At 37.4% G+C, this 27,876-nt stretch overlaps 1 protein-coding gene across 1 annotated transcript; it reads right to left on the bottom strand.

Annotated features, from left to right (window-relative positions):
• Nucleotides 1-15,379: 15,379 nt before the first annotated feature.
• Nucleotides 15,380-24,985, bottom strand: LOC132844231 (golgin subfamily A member 6-like protein 6). The gene is made up of 5 exons (XM_060867455.1): nt 24,893-24,985; nt 22,720-22,770; nt 20,600-20,650; nt 19,267-19,890; nt 15,380-18,789 (listed from the first exon to the last, which is right to left on the bottom strand). The coding sequence occupies exons 1-5, from the start codon at nt 24,906-24,908 to the stop codon at nt 16,907-16,909; spliced, it is 2,625 nt and encodes an 874-aa protein (XP_060723438.1). The 5' UTR covers nt 24,909-24,985; the 3' UTR covers nt 15,380-16,906.
• Nucleotides 24,986-27,876: the final 2,891 nt, after the last annotated feature.

The raw sequence follows: 27,876 nt of genomic DNA, 5'->3' as shown, positions 1-27,876 counted from the left end.
GTTTGCTGTTCATTAATCAACCACCATGGGCATAGGCAACAGAAGTAAATAAAAAGTGTCCCGTCCCACACATATAATGTTTCCGACACCCATGGATGCTGTAGGTAAAATGTGGAATGGAGTTTAATTTATAAAAAAAGACATATGCGCTCAATAGTGATGGTAAAAGTGTGTGGGTCCAATATTATTGGTCTTAAAAAGTGGGTGGGTCCTCTCCCACCCACTTATAATGGTTCCGATGCCCATGACCACGTGTATCGGATTTGGATCGGTCACGCACCACCGATACCCATCCATCCATCCATCCATCCATCCATCTTCTACCACTTATCGGGGGCCGGGTCACGGGGGCAGCAGTCTGAGCAGGGACACCCAGACTTCCCTCTCCCCAGACACTTCCTCCAGCTCCTCCGGGGCGTTCCGAGGCGTTCCCAGGCCAGCCGAGAGACATAGTCCCTCCAGCGTGTCCTAGGTCTTCCCCGGGGCCTCCTCCTGGTTGGACATGCCCGGAACACCTCCCCAGGGAGGCGTCCAGGAGGCATCCGGAACAGATGCCCGAGCCACCACAGCTGACTCCTCTCGATGTGGAGGAGCAGCAGCTTTACTCTGAGCTCCTCCCGAGTGACCGAGCTCCTCACCCTATCTCTAAGGCTCTCTGACTATAGGCCGAATTCTCCTCTCCAGTACCCTCGCATAGACTTTTCCAGGGAGGCTGAGGAGTGTGATCCCCCTGAGGTTGGAAAACACCCTCCAATCCCCCTTCTTAAACAGAGGGACCACCACCCCAGTCTACCAGTCCAGAGGCACTGTCCCTAGCCGCCACGCGATGTTGCAGAGGCGTGTCAACCAAGACAGCCCCACAACATCCAGAGACTTGAAGTACTCAGGGCGGATCTCATCCACCCCCGGTGCCTTGCCACTGAGGAGCTTCTCAACCACCTCAGTGACCTCAGCTTGGGGGATCGATGAGTCCTCAACTGAGCCCGCTGCCTCTGCTTCCTCAGTGGAAGACATGTCGGTGGGGTTGAGGAGATCCTCGAAGTACTCCTTCCACCGTCCGAGAATGTCCCCAGTCGAAGTCAGCAGATTCCCACTCCCACTGTAAACAGTGTGAGCTGGGCACTGCTTTCCCCTCCTGAGGCGCCAGACGGTTTGCCAGAATTTCTTCAAGGCCAATTTCTTCTTCCCATCTTCAATTTCTTCTTCCCATAGTCCTTCTCCATGGCCTCACCGAACTCCCCCCAGACCCGAGTTTTTGCCTCTGCAACCACCCGGCTGAAGCTCGCTTGGCCCTCCGGTACCTATCAGCTGCCTCCGGAGTCCCCCGAGCCAACCAGGCTCGATAGACTTCTTCAGCTTGACAGCATCCCTTACTTCCGGGGTCCACCACCGGGTTCGGGGATTGCCGCCAGGACAGGCACCAGAGACCTTACGGCCACAGCTTCGCGCGGCCGCGTCGACAATGGAGGTGGAGAACATGGTCCACTCAGACTCAATGTCTCCAACCTCCCTCCGGATCTGGTTGAAGCTCTGCCGAAGGTGGGAGTTGAAGATCTCTCTGACCGGGGACTCTGCCAAATGTTCCCAGCGGACCCTCACAGTAACCTCCCTGGCCATCGGATCCAACTCACCACCAGGTGGTGATCAGTTGACAGCTCCGCCCCTCTCTTTACCCGAGTGTCCAAGACATACGGCCGGAGGTCAGATGAAACAACCACAAAGTCGATCATCGACTTCCGACCTAGGGTGTCCTGATGCCCACCGATACCCGATCCACTCAAAATGCTTGAATCGGCGTCAATACCGATATAGGATCGGTACATCCCTATTTTAAGAGGCAAATTTAAATTAATTTTAATCTTTAATCTCTCAGTTCAAATCCTATTTAGATTCTAAATGTGTATATAGACTATATTCTTATTAGCTGTTTAGGCTTCTTTTGAGTACAAAAGATTTTAATAACAACACGGACACACCCGAGCTGTTCACGACGACTGTGTTTCTTATTCTGCCATCTTTAACACCAGTATAATAATAACCAGCATGCATCACATCTCTTGTCTTTTTGTTTTTACTTTCAAAGATATCACATGGTGTCATAAGGTCAAAATGGATCAGCTAAAACCTCCAAATGAACCTTTTGAAGGACACACTGCAGATAATTGGAACCTGGATACAGACGTTTGAGCTGTATCTTGTGACAATTTGAACATCTGAGAAATCAGGCAAGATAAAATGCACTATGTTTCTTCACATTTATGGGTAGGTAGTGCTGAATATATTTAATACCATGGATTTTACAGATGAGGAAGCTAATGATTTCGAGGTACTCAAAGAAAAGTTTAGACATTATTGTGAACCAAGGTAAAATCATATCTAAGACACTTGTTCTTCACTCATTCACAGGCACTAAATGAACTGATTGACGCGTATGTGACTGATTTAAAAAAACGAGACTGAAGAATTGTAAAATGTATACAATTAATAACCTGTGGTCATGTTACAGCTTGTATATATGTTTGTGTGTGTGTGTGTGTGTGTATCTGTATGTGTGTGTGTGTTTGTGTGTGTATTAACCATTAGGACAAAGTAATAAATGTAGTTTCATTAAGGAATAAATAAATCCCTACCTTCAGTCATGCGAGTTATAAAGTGAAAACACTAAGTCACCTGTATAATAACATGTCTCACCACCACATAGAACAAACAACAAGGGTGTGTGAGATCTTTGGTTACTCTTAAACACCGAGTTTATAAAAGCGCGTTGTTCATTTTCTGCTTGTTTTAAAATATATGCGCTGTAGCCAGTGGGTGTCATTTCAATGTAGTTCTATAATCAGTAAGACATTTTGATCATCTGTTGTGTTACATTCTCTGTATCACTGCATACTGTGAGCGCACTGACTTCCTCAATGATGTAATGAAAACTGCGCCACTCATATTGCGCTCATTAGAGAGAAAAAGAAACTGATTTAATGCATCTAGTAGTTTATTATTTATTTTAATATAACGGAAACAACAGTTTGTTTATTCTATAGACATCAGAACAATTCTTTGCATTATATAAATAGGCTACATTTGTAAAATCTCCCACAGCTGAGACTCTTTTTAGTGTTTCACAAAATCCCTTAAGAATAAGTTTCACTTTTCTAAGCAGACTAACAAGACACATCGCTCAGATACAAGACATTTGCGTTTTATCTACATATAATATGGTAAATTAGCCATTAGAATAAAGAAATGATCAATTTAATCCATAATCCATACCAGAGAAAAAGAAACTGATTTAATGCATCGAGTAGTTTATTATTTATTTTAGGATAACGGAAACAACATTTTGTTCATTCTATAGATAACAGAACAATCATTTGCATTATATAAATAGGCTACATTTGTAAAATCTCGTTTTATCTACCAATATTGTGGTAAATTAGCCATTAGAATAAAGTAAAGATAAATTTAATCCATACCTTCTTGAGAAGACATTTTCCAACGATAGTGCGAGGATAAGCAGGATAACCACTAAGCAGAGCTGAAAGGACAATTATTCTAACCGGACATAAATATACAGGGTGCGGCTTTTAGACACTTAGCGGTAATAGCGCTAAAAGCAGATAATGAGCGTCCCTCAGATCCAACACCACCAAAAACAACTAGACTTTCTACGGAAAGATTATTTTAAATCATGGGCGTCTTAACCATTATATGTGGGCGGGACAGGACCCACCCACTTTTTATTTGCTTCCGACGCCCATGTTTTAAATAATCGAGTAACAAAACGAACACACTACATATTACAGTATTTACATTCATTCATTCATTTTCCACCGCTTATCCGAACTACCTCGGGTTACGGGGAGCCTGTGCCTATTTCAGGCGCCATTGGGCATCATGGCAGGATACACCCTGGACGGAGTGCCAAACCCATCGCAGGGCACACACACACACACTCTCATTCACTCACGCAATCACACACTACGGACAATTTAGAGATGCCAGTCAACCTACCATGCATGTCTTTGGACCGGGGGAGGAAACCGGAGTGTCCGGAGGAAACCCCTGAGGCACAGGGAGAATATGCAAACTCCACACACATAGTATTTACAAATATAAAAAAAGAATATAATCCTTCAGTAGAGCGGTATAAAGTTAATGAGCCACACAGTGAAGCTGTGGGAGAGAGTATTGGAAGCTTGGATGATAAAGGAAGTGGATATTCGTGAGCAGCGGTATGGCTTCATGCTCAGAAAGAGCATGACATGCAGTTTTTGCTCTGAGATTGTTAATAAAGAAGTACAGGGTATAAGTACAGATATAATACTGCTTTTGTTTGGTTGTGTTTGAATTTGCCCCAGATGAGATGAGGATAAATTAAGTAATGCTTACTGTGTATATTGACAGCTGCTGGTATAGATGTGGATAAATGCTCAAACATTGATTGATTGTTATAACTGCTATCTGCCAAAGAAGATTTAAGGCAATTGCTGTTTCTCCTGTGTTGTTTTTTGTTTAGTTCCCTGGCTGGCCGGTCTGAGGTGTGTGCTGCATAGTGGCAGCACGTGTATTTTGTGGATTGTTTGTGTACAAGTCTGGTTGGCTTGGGCTTTGTTTTTGATTTTCTTTTCATAACACCCTCCCAGCCTTATGTCGCCATCTTGATTCCTAGTGCTTGCTTTCTGAGTGTGTGGGCCTCTCCGTGTATGGGATCCATGTTTGCTATGTTTTCTTGAAGTTGTTATGAGTGAAGGTTTATGTTTTTGAGTTGTTAGTTTTATTTGAATTGTGGTGTTTTTTTTTTCTTTTTAGTGTGTATTATCAGGTGGATGTCTCCCTACGCTTTAAAGGCCTGCCACACACCCGGAAACTAGTTAATATAGTAAGTGTGTGAGCTGGCTGTTAACTTGGAGAGCTGGGACCAACTTTTGATGAGTTATTTACATAAATCATTTCATGTCTGTGTTTGATTTTGTGTATATCATTTGCTGTCCTATTTTTTTTTGTTATAAATCTTTGTACCTTGAGTGATTTGAAGTGTTTCTCTTTCAAATTAATTTTGGAGTGGCCTGGTGCCACATAAAGAATATGTAAAGGAAAATAGACGTGTTTGTCATTTTAATGATTTATTAAAACAGAATAATGAATATACCATGTATTAGTAGTCAACTATAAAATTGATATTTAATAGATTTCTCATTTATATGATTTGTCTTCCTGATTGACATCACCCCTAAACAACAATATAATACCCATATTTAATACCAAATTATAATTCATTCATTCATTCATCTTCTACCGCTTATCCGAACTACCTCGGGTCACGGGGAGCCTGTGCCTATCTCAGGCGTCATTGGGCATCAAGGCAGGACACACCCTGGACGGAGTGCCAACCCTTCGCAGGGCACACACACTCTCATTCACTCACGCAATCACACACTAGGGACAATTTTCCAGAGATGCCAATCAACCTACCATGCATGTCTTTACACCGGTGGAGGAAACCGGAGTACTCGGAGGAAACCCCCGAGGCACGGGGAGAACATGCAAACTCCACACACGCAAGGTGGAGGCGGTAATCGAACCCCGACCTTGGAGGTGTGAGGCGAACGTGCTAACCACTAAGCCACCGTGCCCCCTACCAAATTATAATATAATATTAAAAAAAAATATAACACTCATAGCACTCCCTTTCAGTAATACTAATTATTATATTCATTAATCAATTTAGATTCACACAGGTTTACTCTGGCACAAGACCTCAAATATCAATGAAATATGATGATAGTTAATATAAGCACAGTACAGTGTATCTCCTCCTAGATAGCAGGCCTAATATAAAAGGGTCCTAATTCTATAGTATATTTCCGCATTACCATATTTACAAGTCTACAATATGATTTAGCTGTTTAGGCTTCCTATGTTAAGAGTGCAAAAGATTTTAATAATGACACGGACACACCCAAGCTGACCGTGTTTTTTATGCTGCCCACTTAACAGTAACACCAGTATACAGTACCAGAATACAGAGCACCACCTAGTGTTAAGAACCAGCATACATCACATCTCTCTCCTTTTTGTTTTTTCTTTCAAAGAACAGTATTTATACAATATTTAATAACTATTAAGTTAAGCTTATTTCAAACTTTTGGTTTTGCTTACTTCAAATTTTCAAACTACGGAATGAAGCACTGAAGGTACCATGGATTTTACAGATGAGGAAACTAATGACTTCAGATGAAAAAAAGTTTAGACATTATTGTGAACCAAGGAAAAATCAAATCTCTTTCAACAAATCAGGTAGCTATCAGATCAGAGAAAACACATGAAGTGACCAGGTGTAAAAAGGCCCTGTGACACTTGTTCTTCACTTATTCACAGGCACTAAATGAACTGATTGACGCATATGTGACTGGTTTAAAAAACAAGGCTGAAGAATTGTAAAATGTATACAATTAATAACCTGTGGTCATGTTACAACTTGTATATATGTTTGTGTGTGTGTGTGTTAACCATTAGGACAAAGTAATAAATGTAGTTTCAAAATGTTGTTATAAATAAATCCCTACCTTTGATTGAAGCCATTTTCCATTAGTCATGCGAGTTATAAAGTGAAAACACTAAGTCACCTGTATAATAACATGTCTCACCACCACATAGAACAAACAACAAGGGTGTGTGAGATCTTTGGTTACTCTTAAACACCGAGTTTATAAAAGCGCGTTGTTCATTTTCTGCTTGTTTTAAAATATATGCGCTGTAGCCAGTGGGTGTCATTTCAATGTAGTTCTATAATCAGTAAGACATTTTGATCATCTGCTGTGTTACATTCTCTGTATCACTGCATACTGTGAGCGCACTGACTTCCTCAATGATGTAATGAAAACTGCGCCACTCATATTCTCATTAGAGAGAAAAAGAAACTGATTTAATGCATCTAGTAGTTTATTATTTATTTTAATATAACGGAAACAACAGTTTGTTCATTCTATAGACATCAGAACAATTCTTTGCATTATATAAATAGGCTACATTTGTAAAATCTCCCACAGCTGAGACTCTTTTTAGTGTTTCACAAAATCCCTTAAGAATAAGTTTCACTTTTCTAAGCAGACTAACAAGACACATCGCTCAGATACAAGACATTTGCGTTTTATCTACCTATAATATGGTAAATTAGCCATTAGAATAAAGAAATGATCAATTTAATCCATAATCCATACCAGAGAAAAAGAAACTGATTTAATGCATCGAGTAGTTTATTATTTATTTTAGGATAACGGAAACAACATTTTGTTCATTCTATAGATAACAGAACAATCATTTGCATTATATAAATAGGCTACATTTGTAAAATCTCGTTTTATCTACCAATATTGTGGTAAATTAGCCATTAGAATAAAGTAAAGATAAATTTAATCCATACCTTCTTGAGAAGACATTTTCCAACGATAGTGCGAGGATAAGCAGGATAACCACTAAGCAGAGCTGAAAGGACAGTTATTCTAACCGGACATAAATATACAGGGTGCGGCTTTTAGACACTTAGCGGTAATAGCGCTAAAAGCAGATAATGAGCGTCCCTCAGATCCAACACCACAAAAAACAACTAGACTTTCTACGGAAAGATTATTTTATAATCCTTCAATAGAGCGGTATAAAGTTAATGAGCCACACAGTGAAGCTGTGGGAGGGAGTAGTGGAAGCTGGAAGAAAGGAAGTAGATATTTGTGAGCAGCAGTATGGCTTCATGACCAGAAAGAGCACGACTGATGCAGTTTTTGCTCTGAGATTGTTAATGGAGAAGTACAGGGATGGTCAAAAGGAGCTGCAATGTGTCTTTGTATTTAGAGAAAGTGTATGGCAGGGTGATGAGAGAAAGTGAAAGTGACGTGACATACGGCTAAGTATGGTGACCCATACTCAGAATTCGTTCTCTGCATTTAACCCATCCAAAGTGCACACACACAGCAGTGAACACACATGGAGCAGTGGGCAGCCATTTATGCTGTGGCACCCGGGGAGCAGTTGGGGGGGTTCGGTGCCTTGCTCAAGGGCACCGCAGTCATGGCTGGCCCGAGACTCGAACCCACAACCTTAGGGTTAGGAGTCAAACTCTAACCATTAGCCACAACTTCCCCACGAGTGTAACGCTGTGCAACAAAGGAACCTTCACAGAGGAGATATGGTACTGTATGAGGATGTCAGGAGTGACAGAGAAGTACATCAGAGTAGTTCAGGATATGTATGAGAGGAGTTTGACAGCAGTGAGATGTGCTGTAGGTCAGACAGAGGAGTTCAAGGTGGATGTGGTATACATCAAGGATTGGATCTCAGTCCCTTCTTGTTTGTTATGGTGATGGACAGGTTGACAGATTAAGTTAAACAAGTTTATTGCATCAGCTTCAGTAAACTTCTTGTTGGTAAACAGAACAAAACTATGATCACAGACCTTTGTACCAAAGGTTCTCTGAATCGTCTCTATTTCTCCTTTGTCATCATCTGTGACAGGACCAACAGGAATGGTGAAAAGAAAAGCATGGACAGGATTATCAGATGAGAAACGGCGAAGAGTCTAATGCATCCCTTCCTCATCTGAGAGTTGAGTGTTGTAGAGAGCTGGCATCACCACCAGCCTGAGACGCTGTCCACAAACTTCTCCAGTCTTCACATCCTCTAATATTAGATCTGATATAGAGGTCTTTAGTGCTTCATCGCTTCCACACAACACCAAGTTCAACACTGGCAATGAGGAATCACGTCCTGGCAGTGAAATGAAAGAGAAATGGGAAAATAAACATATTTAGATTTCTCTGTCTGCTAAACTGATTAACATTAATGACTGCCATTCTGTAAATACTTGGGGAAAAAAAGGGCTCTGTTGTAAAATAGCTCTGCTCTGAGTTAAATCCATAATTAAAAAAAAAAAAAAAAAAACATATTTCACCAGATTTCTTTTATTCAGAGACAATGATGCATATCTACATTTGTGTCACAAATCCCCAATCCCCACCCCTCCCGCCCCGCCCCGCCCCGCCCCGGACGTGATCCCAAATCAATAACAATATCTGAGGGGACACTGACACTGTTTTATTATGAAGTATCTTAATTAGTTTCACAAAGTGCAGATTAATTCCCATGTTTTAGTCAATACTAGACTAAGAATTTCGTATTATTTTACAAATAATTTTTTATTATAAAATAATTTCTTTTATCAAACATTGTTCGGTTTGCATCATAACTGGAGCAATGTGGGTATAAACTTGTATTATTTTCAGTTTCTGTGGATGTGAGAGTTTGTCAGAGTGCAAGCGAGAAGAAGAGACGAGATACAATAAAAGTTTACATGCAAGCTTACATTAAGCTGACTTATAAGAAGCTCTCATTACACTTACTGCTAATCTTATCAGCATAACTCACACTGCAAACCTGACACCGTCATCTATACAGAGAGAACCAAGACATTCACACAGGATTATCAATGACCTAGTTGTTGGTGTCACAATTGCTTTTCCATACAGCTGCATTTTCCAATGGCAGGGCACTTCAGAGCGGATCCCCACATGTTTCTCAGATCTTATTTACATTTACAGCATTATGCAAACACCATTATCAAGCACAACTTACATTTTATCTTATTTTTTATACAACTGAGCATTAAGGGCATTGCTCAGGGGCCCAGTAATGGAAGTTTGGTAGTCCTGGGCTAACACCCTTTTGATCAGTAGTGAGCTTAATGTGTTCTAATGTACAAAGTAGAAATGGTCATGTGGGGTCAGATGGTGAATGGGAAGTCAAATATGAGGTTTGGTGCACAGAAAATGGGAACACACTACATTTTAATTTTTGGAAAATTGCTTTCATTATGAAATTATTTTAAAATGCTGCTTGCTTCCATACAATTGACCTGTGTTTTCAAATTGGTTGTGGTTTCACTTACTTGATGGAGGTGGGCTCTTACTCTTTCACTTCTCCCTATTCCAGGCTGGATCTGTGCAGAATCAGGAAAAAGATCACAAAAGATCACAGCTTCGTCCTGTTTACTATAATGTAATTTCTAGCCTAGCTGATTAGTTAATACAGTGACTAAATCAGTGATGCTTGTATCAGTGTATAAAGTGAAAGGTAGCTAAAAATTAGCTGAAAAATGTCCCAGGATGGGGAGTGAGGAAAGACTTATTGACATTGAAGTGTCCACTGAAATGACTTGTCTTTATTCAACAAGCACATATAGGTGTTATGCCTATTATTATATAATTTATGTTTACACAGATATTAAACTACTCACATATGTCCTGTTCTTTTGCTTCAAGTTGCTTCTTCATTTCAGCCAGTTTATCCTCTAGTGGCTGTTTAGCGCCATCTTTCTGTACCTCAATATACATTTGAAGAGAATAAAGCTTCTTCAGTTTTGTTACTTGTTCTAACAGTTATGTACCCGCTGGTTGTTTTTTTTTCTTTCTCCAAGATCATATATCTACGGTGGCCGGGAAGTGCAAAACAAATTAACAAAACCCAAACCAAATTAACAAAACCGAAAACACATTAACAAAACCCAAACCAAATTAACAAAACCCAAACCAAATTAACAAAACCGAAAACACATTAACAAAACCCAAACCAAATTAACAAAACCCAAACCAAATTAACAAAACCGAAAACACATTAACAAAACCCAAACCAAATTAACAAAACCCAAACCAAATTAACAAAACCGAAAACACATTAACAAAACCGAAAACACATTAACAAAACCCAAACCAAATTAACAAAACCCAAACCAAATTAACAAAACCCAAACCAAATTAACAAATCAGAAAACACATTAACAAATTCGAAAACACAACGACAAGTCAGACAACCCAGAAATGGTAGTGTATCGTTTTTGAATGGAAACTTACCGATCATTGGACAAGACACCTGTCACTCAAGATATACAGGTATGGAATCTTATGTGTAATGTGTAAAGTTCTCCGTTTAAATAAAGTTCTCCGTTCAAGAAAATAACAGAATTAATCCACAGTAATCCATTCCATCCATCCATTCCAACTTTTCCCTGTGGCAGACTGTTGAACTTCATGTATACTTTGAGTGACAGGTGTCTTGTCCAATCACAAACTATACCAACCGCTTCCGGGTTGTCTGAAATGTCGTTGTGTTTTCTGATTTGTTCATTTGTTTTCTGATTTGTTCATTTGTTTTCTGATTTGTTCATTTGTTTTCTGATTTGTTAATGTGTTTTCTGATTTGTTAATGTGTTTCATGCACCGATTCAGACAACCCGGAAGCGGTAGGTATAGTTTGTGAATGGAAACTTACCGATCATTGGACAAGACGACTGTCATTAAAGATATACAGGTGAATGAAAGGTGTCTCGTCCGATGATGGTAAGTTTCCATTAACAAATTATACCAACCGCTTCCGGGTTGTCTGACTTGTTAATGTGTTTTGGGTTTTGTTAATGTGTTTTGGGTTTTGTTAATTTGGTTTGGGTTTTGTTAATGTGGTTTGGGTTTTGTTAATGTGTTTTCGGTTTTGTTAATTTGGTTTGGGTTTTGTTAATGTGTTTTCGGTTTTGTTAATTTGGTTTGGGTTTTGTTAATGTGTTTTCGGTTTTGTTAATTTGGTTTGGGTTTTGTTAATTTGGTTTGGGTTTTGTTAATGTGTTTTGGGTTTTGTTAATTTGGTTTGGGTTTTGTTAATTTGGTTTGGGTTTTGTTAATTTGTTTTGCACTTCCCGGCCACCGTATATATCTGTTCCCACACATGTGTTGAAGTTCTTTCATTTGATAACGTTGCTGTACAATTGTAGCAGCTTCATTGACATTCTCGATGGGAAAGAGAACTATACTATGATCACTAACCTATTTAGAAATAGTTGTCTGTAATTTTTTCTTGTTTTAATTTCAGGTGTGCTAAAGATTTATAAAATGTTTATTTGTTTGGTCTAAAACACTGATGTGAACATTAAACTGTATTCTATTTTTTTTATCAGTCAATTTGTTAAAATTAGTTTTCCTTCTTTTTAAAATAATTTTTGTACCAGCTCTTTTTTTATTAAATACTAATCTCCAGTTTTTTCCTCTTCTGGCAAATCACTTAAATCTTGATTTAAAATGAATAAACAAGGCAAACCATTAATAATATCGGTGTTACCATTTTAGTAGTAAATAATTTAATAACAAATAAACAGATGGCAAGATTGCAAAGCTTTCATCTGAATGGCTAAACTAGGGATTATGGGTTTTACAATTTTCAGCCAAATCACACACAACTAACACAACTAACCAATATTCATTGCAGTTACAGTTCTATAAAAGTTTTAAATCTCAAAACATAGTCCGAACAGCTGTACTTCACATTATTCACATTAATCTGGCTTAATATTTATGAAAGGCAAAGTGGACGTTTGTGAATTTATGTTCCTTTCTCTTAAACAAACACAAATAAAAATCTACCCAATGGATTTCCCACTGAAGTGGATTTGTTCTTGTCCTGTATATCATCAGGAAGATCTTTTGTTGTCTTCTCTACCTCTCTCTCAAGATTTTTATCAGTTTGGAAATATTCCTTGTGCACACCTTTAAATCTCTCACATATGAGTGCATTTCCTCCATTCTCTTTGGCCACTCTTCTGATGTCATCAAAAATCTGACAACATGATAAAAATCTGACAACATGTTCTTTAGTGGTTTATATTCATGATACCTTTGAGATCAATCTTTTATTAACATTTGAGAGGCTTCTGAGAGTCCTCCTGAACTGTCCGTATTAGAATCCAGGTTTAAACCAAACACAAAGGCATAATTTATCGCTTGTTCACTGAAGCAGTTTAGTAATGATCCCAGATGGTTCTTGTCTTCCTCTGTGAATTTGTGAGGCTTTATCAAAAGTAAAAATGCATGAGGTCCTGGGGCACAAAGATCTACACACTCTTTCAGTTCCTCAGGTTTTAATGGTAAGTTTAATAAATGATCTCCATTGATGATGGTGATGTTCGTTCCTTCCACATGTCCACTGGCGCTCTCACTGTGCTGCTTTACTGAATCTGGAGGAGCCGCAGTCTCGTATGCAGCTCTTCCCAATATAAGAATTTCTAATATGCTGGTGTGTTTATACATCTAGGACAAAACTGCCACCACAGGGTGCTGCAGAGAGATTATAGGCATTATAAGGGATTATATGCACAACAGTATAGAGTATGTGTACAAATCTATTTATATATTAGCATATTGAGCTAGTTTAATGCAGTTGCCCACTGTAAAGTGAAAGCGTGCAATATATATGTGCAAGAAAGTGCATATATGTGCAAGAAATTTGCAAATAGTGTAACAAAAAAAAGTGTATTCCGCTGATATTAGTTTAAGTATTACAATCAATGAAAGGACTCAGCAGACCAATTTTACTCATGAGTCAAGTGTATTAAAGACTTAACCTGCATATCGTCGCTGTCAGGGGGAAACCTCGTATGTCCAAATTTGGTCAATTTCATATTTTTTCACATATCAATGCTATTGGTCAGTCCCCACGTGGGTCTGTTATTTTTACAAGTTATTAACCAATCTAAAGTCTTGAAAATAGCTTGAGCGCAAATCTCATAACTCCATTGGACACTTGAATTGTCCACCTCTTCCTCACTCCGTGGGAGAGCTTCACGGCATATTTCTCCTCAAGAAGAGTCGCAATGAATCAACACGTCTTCTGAGGTAAATGTCTTCAAAACACTGGGCTCAAAGAAAAAAAAATCTTGACCCCCGCTAGTTCTGGTGCTCGTCTGAGGACAGGAATTTAGCGCAAGACAATCCACTGCAACGCGGTCTAAACCCTGTGCACTGCAGATAAGGTACGGCATTTTTTAGGGGTTTATGTATCACCTGGGCAGATCGCCCCCTACTGCTCAGGTGGGTAATTACCTAGCTGCATTAAGAGTACTCCTGGTACATAAGTAACAGGGAAACTGTTACAATAGTACTGAGAATTTAAAATTGTGCAATCCCAGTATGTTATCCAATAGTCTGCAAATAGAACTGATAATTGTGCAGTACCAGTAATTAAGTTAAGTTTTTCATTGACTCATAAGGTTATCATGTTTGAAAAGATTCCTAAGGCATATTCTCAAATTCTTACACATGAAATAATCTCACCCATTTGCTTTGATTACTTTTTGCTCTGATCAAACATGTCTAGATATTTACTGTATAACTGTTTGTAAGAGAGAAAGATTTAAGATTTAACATGCTACTAATCACAAGTTACTATAAATACAGGTCAAGAGCTTCAGTTAATTTTCGCATTAATCAGTATAAAGAAAAAGTGTCTCTCTGTGACTCGATGAAATGGATTTTGGTCACAATGGGTTTTTGAGTAACTGCTGATATCCTGGGATTCTTACACACACCTGTCTCGACAGTTTCTACAGAATGGTGTGAAGACAAACGAATCCTGTGAGTGCAGATCACAAAAATGCTCTACAAATCCGTCTCACCTTTTCAAGCAGACTAACAAGATTCCTGCAACACATCATTCAGTTTCAGGAGACTTACATTTTATCTTGCAAAAGTATTGCAGATTTAAACCAGGTCAGTTTACTTAGTTGAACCTTAACTTTGTTTGACGCCATTTCGGTCATGTTCAAGTTCAAAAGTAATGCAGAGTTACCCATAAAACATCCCTACCTCTTGCTCAAAACACTCCCAACAAATACATGCTCAGTTTGTAATTATGTCATGAATTTACTGTGAAAAAATATTCAGTAACTTTCCAGTTCCTCACCATTAATCAATAACTCTACAACATGATGCATTTCTAAAACTCTCAATGTTCCAACTATTTAAATACAGGAAAACTGATAAACCCATTTTGAATAACATGTTTGGTCAATTGAGGCACATATACTCAGTGGTTTTGGGAAAGTTGAAGACGGTTCCATGGCATGGGAATAACTGGTGAGATTATAAAAACTAATAACTAGACTTTTTTTAGTTGACATGTAAATGTTGGGATTATTTAAGCACATATAAACAAATTAAACATTTTATACATAGCTTTCATTATTATGGTTAGTGAATTTAATTCAGTTCTGAGAAAACTAAAATTGAATAACACTTGATTGTAATTGTAATTACAGTCTGTTACTGATATATAACATAAATAATAATTGTGAATTCTCTCGCTCTCTTGAATTTTTGCTGTTCTCTTTACCTGTAAAAGTCTGAAGCTCAACCAAGTTTGAACCAATTCTGTGTGGAACAGAACTGTAGATCTTTATTTCTAAATAAACAGTGGGAATTATCTATCAAAAGAACAGGAGCCCATTACTGAAAACTCCTAGTTAGGTGGAAAAAAAGTTGACAGTCGTATTTAAGCACAACAACCAGACATCATGTTAATATAAGGATTATATGATTTATTTAAAAGTAATAAGGAATACTTATCCAGTGTATTCATATATTAATTACCATGTATTAGTTAAGTCAAGAAAAACATTGATATTTTAGTTAATACATTTCTCATTGACATGCTTTGAGCTTCTGTTTGACATGATTCTCTCATCAACTAATCACGTATCTGCTTCTTGGAACAACAGTATAATACAGATTCATGAAAAATTATAATGAATAAAACTATATTTAATTATATTAGCAGACTCATAGCACTGCTTTATATTTAAGATGGAAAGGAAAGGATGGAGCATCACGATAAAGTAAATAAATTTCAGTACTACTATTACAAACATAAAAATAATAATCATAAAATAATATGATAGTTAATATAATGATAGTAATGTACCTGTGCCTGCATAGCAGGCATAATATGAAGAGTTTTTGCTCTATATTGAAGCACTACAATATTTCTAAATGTACAATATGATTAATACATAACAGAAAATCCCATAACATGCTCAAAATCTCAGAGTTTACCTGCACCTTACATAGACAGTCAGTAAAGCCTCACTCCTTTCCTCTCTCTGTATCCAATCCCAATAACCAATCCCATCTCTTTACCTCCATTACATCCATCATCTCACGGTTGTTTTAAGCAGTTTCACAGTTCAACAGAATAAGGAAATGTCAAAGACGACCTCCACACATCACAAAGAATTCAGTGACTGTTGAATCATCACAAGATGCCGACTTGCCAAACTTTTCCTGAAGTTTTCCTCTTACATTATAGCTCTGTAACCATTCAGATTCTCTGAAGGTCTGACAAGGAACAAATGCACAGCAATCATTATAATAACAGCAGGAGGAATATGATCCTCTCCTATAAGTCAAAGGCTGTTTGTGACATATTTCTTTTTCTGAAAGCAAAGCAGTGTTGGCTAACAGTTCCAACTTGTAAAAAGGGAAGAAGAAGAAAAGGTACTGTATGGTAGTATCTAATGACTTTGTTGAAGGTCTCACTGGAGGTCAGGAGCAGTGAATTAGAAATAAATGTTTGGCTCCGTTTATCTACGAAAGGTCTTTGTTGTTCTTTATTCTTGAAAAAGAACACAGAGTTTAGGCCTTGTATTATTTACTCTAACACCAGGATAAAGCTGCACAGACTGTAAACAGTCCTACATCTTTTTAGAAACTCCACACCCTCCACCCTCACTGTTTAAGGCATTTGTGCATTACATGCTGCAGGTACAAAGATGTTTAAAATCACACACTAAACACAATTTGGTACCATGTAAGTTGTAAAATGAAGCACACAAGAACATTAAACATGACAACACTGAATATCACTGAAACTATAGGTTTGTAAAACAATCCTCTCCTGTGAACAGACATCAAGCGTACGATCAGTTGCAATAAGGTTCAAATGTAGACATGATCATCAGCCGGGGGGCTCTTTATTAATTCTGTTGTTTTATTTTTAAATGTTTTTTTATATCATGTGAATGTCAATGGCAGAAATGACCAAGCTCTTAGGTGATAATGCACTTCTCTCCTCTTTTATGTTGCCTTTTATTTGTACTTTCATACAGATCACTGATAAGTTTATATTCATGGTGATGTTTGCTAATCAAGTCTTGTATGTGATGTTCATATTTTGCCTCTAGGTCATTAATCTGCTCTGCTTTTTTTCTAGCCTCATCCTGATGTTTGGTCTCCATTTTTTTCATTTTCTTCTCATAGTCATTTTTCATTTCCTCATAGTCTCTGTCTGCTTTTTCTTTTCTCTCTTTATCTTCTTTCTCTCTCCTTTTCATTTCCTCTTGCCTTTCTGCTTCCATCCTTTCTTTCAGTCTCTGTAGACTCTTTTGCTCCTCTTCTCTTCTTTTATTGTCTTCTTGGATTCTTTTATTCCATTCTTCTTTCCTTATTTTTTCCCGTTCTTCATACTCCTGCTTTATTTTCTCTTTACTTTCCTGATACTCTCTCTTTATTTGCTCTCGTTTCCTCCTTTCTGTCTCCTGCCACTCATTTCTCTCTTTTTCTCTTTCCTTTTCAAATCTTTTCCTCATTTTCTCCTGATTTTTCTCTTGTGCTCTCAGTTCTTCAGCATGTCTCTCTTTTGTTCTCTTGTATTCTTTCTCTTTCTCTTCCATCTGTTCTTTCCATCTCATTTCCAATTCTCTCAGTTTCCTTTCAATTTCTTCCTTGATTTCTTTTTTATCATTTTCAGCCTCCTTCATTTTTCTCTTCCAGTTTTCTTTCTCTTCTTCCTGTTTTTTTCTTCTCTTTTGTTCTTCCTCATCTCTCCTTCGGACTTCTTCTTCCTGTTTGAGTTTTATTTGTGTAATTGTTTCCTTTTGTTGTTGTTCAAAGCGTTCTTTATCCTCTCTCTCTCTCTCTGCCCTTTTTCTGTCTTCCTCATCTCTTTCAGTTTGCTGTTGGAGAAATTTAACTTTTTGATGTTCTAGTTCTTTCCTCATCTCCTCCATCATGTGATTATTTTCTGCAGTCTGTCGTTTTTCCTCTTCTTCTCTTCTTTGGTTCTCTTTCAACCATTTCTCTTTCTCTTCTTCTTCTTTCTTCTCATATTCTCGCCTCATTTTTTCTTCCCTCTCCTTAAATATTTTTTCCCTTTTACATCTTTCCTTTTCCAATCTCTCTCTCTCTTTCTCCATATTATTCCTCATCTGTTCCAGTTCTTCTTCATATCTGTCCTTCAGAGCCTCTCCTTCAGCTTGCATCTGCTCCTTTATCTCTTTTAGCATCTCCTTCTGTTTCTGTTGTATTGACATCTCTGCTTTCTCAAACATCTCATTAGTAAAGTAATTGTCCCTGTTGAACTTTATCATTTCTTCGATCATTTTGAGAAGCTCACTAACTTGTTTGGTATCTTCTATATTGTTATTAAACAAGTGAGCTCTTCCACCACAGTCTCTGATTAGACTGTTCACATGTGGATTATTACCAGTTTTAAGATAATCATGAAATGTTTTATTTTTCAGTTTATCTCCTCCAGTAAACAGCACCATACTGTACTTTACAGCATCAGGACCAAACACCTTCTTAATCAGATTCAGTGTTTGCTTCTCTTCATCAGTAAACCTTCCCAAACTCAGCACAATGATGAAGGCATGTGGTCCTGGTGCCACCATTGAGACACATTTCACAATTTCTTCTGTTACTTCTTCATTTGAGAGTGTGGAGTCAAAGAGTCCTGGAGTGTCCACAACAGCTACTGATCTGCCCTGTACTTCTCCCAATCCCTTCTGACACATTTTTGTCACAGATGTCAAGCTCATTTCACTCTCAAATTCTTCTCTTCCTAGAATAGTGTTTCCTGTTGCACTCTTTCCATTTCCTGTTTTCCCAATCAGTAATAATCTCAAACAGTTGGAGTTTTCACCCTCTGCACCTAAAAATGACAGTGGTTTGTTAATTAAATGTCTTATTTAAACATTTATATTAATACACTGATAAAAATCTACAATTTGTATTAGTTTGTTTAAATGATTCTCTGTGTGAACCAAATATCCTTGATAGGAAACTTTTGACTTTTTGGGGACAATTATCTAATCCCCATGCAGAAAACTCTTTAATTTGTTTTTTTGTTTGTTTGTTTATGATTGGTTGTTTTCTTTAATTGTTGTTGCAAATTAAATTGTGGCTTAAATCTAAATTGTGTGTGTTATGTTATTAGAAATACATATATTTAGAAAATGAATGAAAATGGCAATGTTGGTACAGTATATGTAAAAACTTACAGTAAGTATTACTCAGTGTCTTACTCTTGTAAATATTTATGTACATAGATTAACATGTAAAAAAATATATAATAATTGCTATACAGAAATTACATTATTCTTGTTTACACAGATATTAAACTACTTACATGTTTCCTGTTGTTTTGCTTTTGTCTTCTTCATTTCAGTCAATTCATCCTCTAGTGGCTGTTTAACTCCATCTTTCTGTGCCTCAATATACATTTGGAGAGAATAAATCTTCTTCATATGTGTTACTCTCTCTATCAGTTCTGTCACCTGTTTGTATTTATTTTTTTTTCCTTTCTCCAAGATCATATATCTGTCCCCACACATGTGTCGAAGTTCTTCCATTTCTGAACTTTGCTCTACAAAGTTACTTGCAGCAGCTTCATTAAAGTTCTTGTTGGTAAAAAGAACTAAACTATGATCACAGACTTTTGTACCAAAGGTTCTCTGGATTGTCTCTATTTCTCCTTTGTCATCATCTGTGACAGGACCAACAGGAATGATGAAAAGAAAAGCATGGACAGGATTATCAAGAGAGATACAGCGAAGAATCTCCTGCATCACTTCCTCATCTGAGAGATGAGTGTTGTAGAGAGCTGGTATCACCTCCAGCCTGAGACGATGACCACAGACTTCTCCAGTCTTCACATCCTCTAATATTAGATCTGATACTGAGGTCTTTAGTGCTTCATCACTTCCACACAACACCAAGTTCAACACTGGCAATGAGGAATCACTTCCTGGCACTAAAATGAAAAAGAAATGGGAAAATACACATATTTATATTTCTCTGTCTGTAAAACTGATACATTAATGATTGCTTCTGTAAATGTTTTGTAAATGTAAAACAGCTCTGCTCTGATTTAAATTCATAATTAAAGATTTAAAAAATAAAAACTGAATATATTTCACTAGATTTCTTTTATTCATAGACAATGATGCATATCTACTTTTTGTCCTATAATTTGGTGAAATTTTTTGCAAATAAAAATTTTAAATAATTACATTTCTGAAACAATTAAATACTGTATCTGACCTTTGCTTAGTAAAATATTTTATTTATTGTACTGCTGCTACATGAGATATGATGTGCATAAATAAACAAGTTTGAAGGTCTTCCTAAAGTGAGCGTATACAGTAAACATATAATATTTATAAACCCATGTTCTTCTTTTTCACATTTGTCTACACTTACAATCTACATTTACAATCATTTTAAAGGTCTGCACTTTAAAGGTACAAACAAACAGTTTAAAGAAACATTTTTTTTTGTTTAAACTGGAATTCTTTAATCATGTTACATGTTTTTTTTTAATAATTAGCAACACATACAGTTGTGCAGTTTTTAAATGAAGGTTTTTATTATTAAGGGAAAACAAAATCCCACATGTCCCTGTGTGAAAAAGCCGGTTGGTTCTATGCTATTGACCTCAAATTGAGTGTAGTGTCACTTACTTCTTGGAGGTGGGCTCTTACTCTTTCTTCTCTTCCTATGCCATGCTGGATCTGTGCAGAAATCAGATCACAAAATCACAAATGATCACATCTTACTATACATATCAGCGTTCCAACCAGAGTGTGAATTATATAGTTTGGGAAAGGGGGTGACTGTCCTCTTCATTATAATGTAATGTGTAGCCCTGTGGATTAGTTACATTTTACTTTAATAAACATTATTTTAAGTAATAGTCACACCAGAAAACAAATTTCCTTATCTTTGCCCTTTTAACCAGAAAGAGGAGAGAAATATACTGGAGCTGGAGGAACAACAGAAACAAGCCAAGTCATTCACTGAGTCAATACAGTGACTAAACCTGTGAGACTTGTGTCAGTATATATTTCACAGTATATATACTGTGAAAGGTTGCTGAAAATTGGAATGTCCCAGGATGGGGATTGAGGAAAGACAAGCTTTGTCAAAAATGTTCAAAGACTTGTTGACATTGCAGTGTCTTTATTCCTCAGAGCATTGAGTGGTTCAGCAATCAGTGAGAGGTTTGGCAAAATATATGATACCATTCAGCTAATCGTAAGAATCGATGGACTTCCTTAAGATTTTGTGGAGCTAGGTATTGGTATGGATGGCTTCAATTTTGCTTGGATCTGCAGTCACTCCTTGACTGTTCACAATATAACCAAGAAAGGTAATCTCATGAACAATAAAACTTGCACTTTTTCAAGTTCAAGGTCAACCCAGCTATTTTCAATTTTTGCAAGATAATCTGGATGTCTGAGAAGTGTTGTTCCATGGTCGGTGAGCAGTGTTGGGCAATAACGCGTTACTGTAACGCAGTTAATTTTGACAGTAACTAATAATCTAATGCATTACTTTTTTAAATAAAGTAACTCCATTACCGTTACCATATGGTGCGTTTGTCCGTTACTTTTTTAATTTAATTCATTTTGGCTGAAGTGTAGCCTACAGCCTAACCTGTTTACCGCAGAGACGCATTGTAGGATTGGTGGAATAAATCTGTAATGGGATGTTCAACAAGCACATATAGGTTTGATGATCACATGTCCAAAAAAATTTGTCTAAAGCATACAGCTCAAATAAATAAGCTGCAAGATGTTATAACTATTCTACCACAGCACAATACATTTTACTAGCTATTTAAGACTAATGATAGCTATTTAGGACTATTCAGAATTTACAAAACTCATTTTGGGATTGTTTTTTGGTTCAAAAAAGAAAACCATCTGAAACATATCTGAAATATTGGACACTGTAAGTATTACAATACATATTTCAAATGATAACTTAAATGATAACTTAAAATTCTACATTCTGTAATGGCAAAATAAAAATGAGCTATATGATGTATTGTAAGTACATTGTGAGAACACACACACTCCCCCACACCCACACATAAACATTCCTTCTCTATCTTACACATATACACAGATGCCTTGACCTTAGTTTAACCCCCTCCCCACCATAGTGGGACCCCCTGCTTTGCACGTATCGCACTTGCAACACTGAAAGCAGTTGTAAGAAACATGATACATTGGCTGGGGGGTTCCTACTTTGAGATAACGGCCAAGGCTGCTTTTGTGGACACTAGCATTAAGCTCCAGTACACACCCACTACACCCTCCCTCTTCTTGTATGACTATATATTCCTGTTTTACTTAATAAACTTTGGAACTTCTCTTTGAAAGACTGACGCGTGTGTGTTTCGAGAGGCTGAATTTAGTTATCCTGTCTAGGCGACAGATGAAAAGAGAGTTATCCTGTCTTCAGGCGGCAGATAAGAATTCCTTACATAAATTAATAGAGAAAATTTGGAGAGTGAATTTCAGCAACTTAATGAGACATAAGACTTGTTTACAGGTGAAAGGAAGTGAATAAGATATATAACACTTATTCAGAGTGCATTATAAATTCTTACTTAGTATTTTCAAGTACTGTATTTAACAGTGATTTATTTATTAATGATTGTTAAAGTATCATATTATCATATTTGTGTTTTTATAATTTCTGGAAAATTGCTTTCATTCTAAAATTATTTTAAAATGCTGCTTGCTTCCATACTATTGACCTGTGTTTTTAAATTGGGTGTAGTTTCACTTACTTATTGGAGATAGGCTCTTACTCTTCCTCCTCTTCCAATGCCATGCTGGATCTGTGCAGAAATCAGATAATGCATAAATCAGAAAAGATCACAGCTTACTCAACATAGTAATAATCAAGTATAATCAAGTTTTGGGAGAGGGGTGAGTGTCCTGTTTATTATAATGTAATGTCTAGCCCAGCTAATTAGTTACATTTTACATTAATAAACATTATTGTAATAGTCACTCCAGAAAACAAATTTCCTTATTGTCTTTTTCCTAAATTGCCTTTTTAACCGGAAAGCAGAGAGAAAGAGTCTGGAGCTGGAGGAACAACAGAAACAAGCCGACTCATTCACTGAGTCAATGCAGAGACTAAATCAGTGAGAGTTGCGTCAGTATATACAGTACAGTGAAAGTTAGCTGAAAATTGGTATATCCCAGGATGTGGAGTGAGGAAAGAAAAACTTTTAAATGTTCAAATTCTTGTTGACATTGTAGTGTCCACTGAAATTACTTTTTTCCTCAGAGCATTGAGCGGTTCAGCAATCTGTGAGAGGTTTGGCACAAATCTATGATACCATCTAGCTAATCCTAAAAATCACTGGACTAAGGAATAAATCTGTAATGGGATGTTTAACAAGCCCATAAAGGTGTGATAGTCACATGTCCAAAAACTTGTCTATATATTGCATGTGCAATATGTGTGCATGTGTTTTCACATTTGTTTTTCTTAACCAATTTAACTGCTTTCCTCATCTGCAGCTGACACTTTACTATGCCTTCTGCTGCCACGAGTCAACAGCTAAAAACATACAGCTCAAATACATAAGCTACAGGATGTTATAACTATTTTACCACAGCATAGATACATTCTTCCATCCGATTGGGTGAGCATAAATCATGCAAATGTAGCAGTGCAATGTATAAAATCATGTAGATACAGATCAAAAGCTGAGATCAGCTGAGATTCCCCCATTCTGATGGTTGATGTGAACATTACCCAAAGCTGCTGCTGTGTATCTGCATGATATTAAATATTGCACTGCTACACCATACAGTAATTGGCTGATTAGACAATTGCAAGTGTGTGTAGCTCTACAGGTGTTCTATTTACAGTGCATTACAGTAAATTATATTCCAGCATTACTAACAGTCGAGAGAAACCCAGCTTGTTCCCCAAAGTATCCACACTTGAGTTCTTCCACAGTTCTTCCTTCTAATGTTTAGGTGTACAAGTTTTCAGTTTTTATGACACAGTAGGTCAGTTTGATTAATTTCATAGTGATTGCTGTCAAGCATCATATTAACAGCTGTTAATCATTAATCAAAGTTTGAGACTGAGAATCTTTTAGATATCAAAGGTCTAATATCAAAGGTCTTTCTCAATAAAATCTTGCACAACATCTGCTTTATCAGCGTGTTCTTTTCAACAGTTGAATGCAATTAGACATGAAAACTTTAAAGGTGTACCATTCCTTTAAATTTGAAAAACTATTTGTAGTTTATGCCACACACACACGCACTTAAATTAATAAGATTCATGTTCCTTATATCCTATTTTGTGTCACATATTAATCTTAAAAGTAGGTGATCATCATTCAAAGTTTCATACAATGATGTGCAAAACACACTGATTCTGTCTTTCTCATGAACACACACACTCGAACTCATCTAATGTGATGTTACCCAACACGTTGCCATTTATCATAATGAACACCAGTTACCAGTCAAATTTGACGGCTGGTGAAGGTCTAACTAAAATTCTCTATATCATTTAACTGTAAATATACTGTAGGTGTGTACAAAATGTACAAAAGTTTAGATGGTCTGCAATTAATGAAATTACATTACATGAGTACAGTGAATCCAACAGCATTGACATCAAAGCTGTGCTGTTGATATCTGTTATTTACGTAGTAATAATTTCATTTTGAAATACTGATGCAATTCTGACCTAGAATGAAGCAATATTTTTTTTAAAATAGGGGGAACAAACAGTTGGAACCTTCTAGGTCAGAATAAAAGCTTTGTAAGAAAACATAACGTCAAAACCTTTGTGTTCAATAGATTTTTTTTTCGAATATCACAAAATTGCTCTGCAAAACTGTATGATATTTATCTAGATTGTGAATGGAAAATTTAACCAAGGTCACAGAATTTAGTTTAATTAAAGACAAGTTGGAGTCTTACCTTTTTTCGACGCCATTTCCTATCAGCCATGCATACTCAAAAACGAAAGCAGAATTTGAGCTGCCTATCTCACCCCCAACTTCTAACTCAAGCCTATCACAAGGCAATCTCAGGGTGTAATAATGCCAAAGGTGCAGGTAATATAAAGTTGATAACAGCGGCATATTTCTTTATTACTCTGTTTATGTGAAACTGTAGGCTGTAGTCTGCTTAGAGTCAGTTTATATTTATTGGGAACATGAATTCTAATTATATCCAAGTTTTCTTGACAAATAAACTCTCCAGCACATGATACATTTTTGAAATCCTAAATGTGTTGACTATTATATACAATTCTAATATAATATTCAATTCAGGATCATTTTAAATGATATGGTTGCTAGTTTGGGTTTCATATCTTTTATGTCTATAGTGTCCTTGACAGTGTGTTCTCCCTCACTTCCCAGGTCGTGACGCATGTGTCTTGTTTCTGTGATGTCACTTCCGAGTCTTTGGCCATCTTGGAGTTTCACTTCTGGGGCGTCATTTTATCCAGGCCCACGCTATATAAACAACCAACACATTATTCTTTTTACTTTTTTACTTATATACAATATATATACAGGTGTTATGAGACCTATATTCATTTTAATGTATCTTTATTGACAGAACAATTTGTTTCGAGTCTGCTGTCGCTTTCGACTGCTAATTTTTACCTTAATCTTCACTACAGGATCATTATTTTATTAACCGAATGTGGACATTAGAACATTGACCAAAACTTCAGAATTCTACTGATTTGCTTTCCCAGCTGTGAGAGTCTGATGCAGAACTGGGATGGAATTTTCCCATTTTTTAGTTTGGCAAGAAAAGTTGCTGTAATTTAATTTAATTCAATTTACTTTATTTCTTTTCGTGACATCCGGCTAAGTACAGTGACCCATACTCAGAATTTGTTCTCTGCATTTAACCCATCCAAAGTGCACACACACAGCAGTGAACACACACACCGTGAACACACACCCAGAGTGGGCAGCCATTTATGCTGCGGCACCCGGGGAGCAGTTGAGGGGGTTTGGTGCCTTGCTCAAAGGCACCTCAGTCGTGGAATTGCCGGCCCGAGACTCGAACCCACAACCTTCGGGTTACGAGTCAGACTCTCTAACCATTAGGCCACGACTATAGCGCTTTTAACAATTTCCCTTTGTCTCAAAGCAGCTTAACAGAAGTATGGAAACAGAAGAGAGAGAGAAAAAGAAATAAATATATAATGATCAGAAGAAGAAGAAGAAGAAGAAGAAGAAGAAGGGAAAAAAGAATAAAAATAAATAAGTGAATATATACAATTAAAGTTTAAAATTAATTTTAAAAACATTAACTTAATTTAAAATACTACATATCTATCCCTATCCCTAATGAGCAAGCCAGAGGAAAATCTCCCTGAGATGAAAAGAGGAAAAAACTTTGAGAGGAACCAGGTTCAGAAGGGTCTTCATTTGGGTGACACTCTACAGTGAATAGTGTAAATGTTAATAATGCCTTTCTACAACAGTTTATAATAGTGCAACTGAGAGCTCCTGAGGAACTAATGGTCCATTGTAATCTCTGAGTTCAGCACAGACCTGATAAAGACCAGACCATACAGCTGACTGACACAACATTGGTTCAAAAGAAGGCATGACAGTCTCCGGGTGGCTTTGTTCACAGCAATCCCATGAGACACTGGTTGACCATGAAGATCAATTCCTGGCAAGGTGGCAACCGGGCAATGAGACTCTAGCCAGTGGTAGAACATCAGGATTGACGAAATCGCTCCATAAGAAGAGACATTCGGGCTAGGATAGAGAGAGAGAAAAATTGTTAGGAAAATAGTATTGCTTCTTTATAATATCCAACGGTTGGTATGTGAGTTTTAATGTTTGGTTTTAGATTGGAGAGACAGATGTAATTAGAGCATTAATGGTTTCATTTTTTCATAGGTTAATAGTGAAGGACTGTAATTGAGACCGTGTTCGCATTGTGGGCTTATCCTGTAAATGCTCAATTGTTTTTGTTTGGTTAACTGAGCCTGATGACAATACCAACTAAAGTTTATTCCATTGACTACTCCCTGATATGCATTTTTGTTGTCTTGGCAGGGACGGATCACTGGGGATAGAAGACTGGTTGTTCCTGAGTGGTGGTGTCTTCCTCACCTTCACGAGTCTCTTTGTGTATGTGTGCATGTGTGTAAGGAAGGTATGCAGGGACAGTTTAGCCTTGACTTTGTTGTTGACTCTTAGCGGTTGCCTTGGAGTGGAACATATGTTTGTATTTATTTTAATGATGCTTTTATTAGAGAATTGTCAATAAAGTCTATTTTTCTATTGTGGCCAATGTCTCTGACCATTACTGGTGTTTTAAACCTGTGCATGTTCCCTGGGTGAAATTCCCAGGGTGGTGTAGTTGGATATTGTGAAAATCAATTTTATTAGTCATTTGTTAAAATAGTTTTCTTCCCCTTGTTACCGTCACATCTACATTGCACACTTTACTACTTCCTGTTTCCCCCAAACCCTTGCTTAAGATCCACCTGCACTTCAAAGATCAGAACCATGAGCTGACCTCATTCCTGGACTCTGGCACTGACAGCAAATTTCTGGACGAGGCGATGGCATGGTAACTTGGAGTAGAGTCTGAACCCCTGCCCCTCTGCATCTCCATGGCCAAGAACCACCAAGAATGGATTTCCTCCTTTGTTATCCTGTCCCAACAGGCACCAGTCATGTTTGGTTTTCTCTGAATTCAGAAACAGAACACCCACATTGACTGGACTAATAGTCAAGTGCTCAACTGGGGCATTTACTGTTTTTCCAGCTGCTTGAACCCATCTTCCCCCATACTGGCTCTGATTAACGGCAAACCACCTATCAAGCTGTCGTCAGTTTCACCTGAATACTACAATCTGGGACAAGCTTTCAGCAAAGCCTGAGCAGTTTCTCTGCCACATCACAGACCCTATGATT

Source organism: Tachysurus vachellii, chromosome 4, assembly GCF_030014155.1.
Source record: "Tachysurus vachellii isolate PV-2020 chromosome 4, HZAU_Pvac_v1, whole genome shotgun sequence".
Taxonomy (NCBI): domain Eukaryota; kingdom Metazoa; phylum Chordata; class Actinopteri; order Siluriformes; family Bagridae; genus Tachysurus; species Tachysurus vachellii.
Note: the sequence above shows the minus strand (reverse complement) of the source record. Positions and strands in the feature narration are given on the sequence as shown.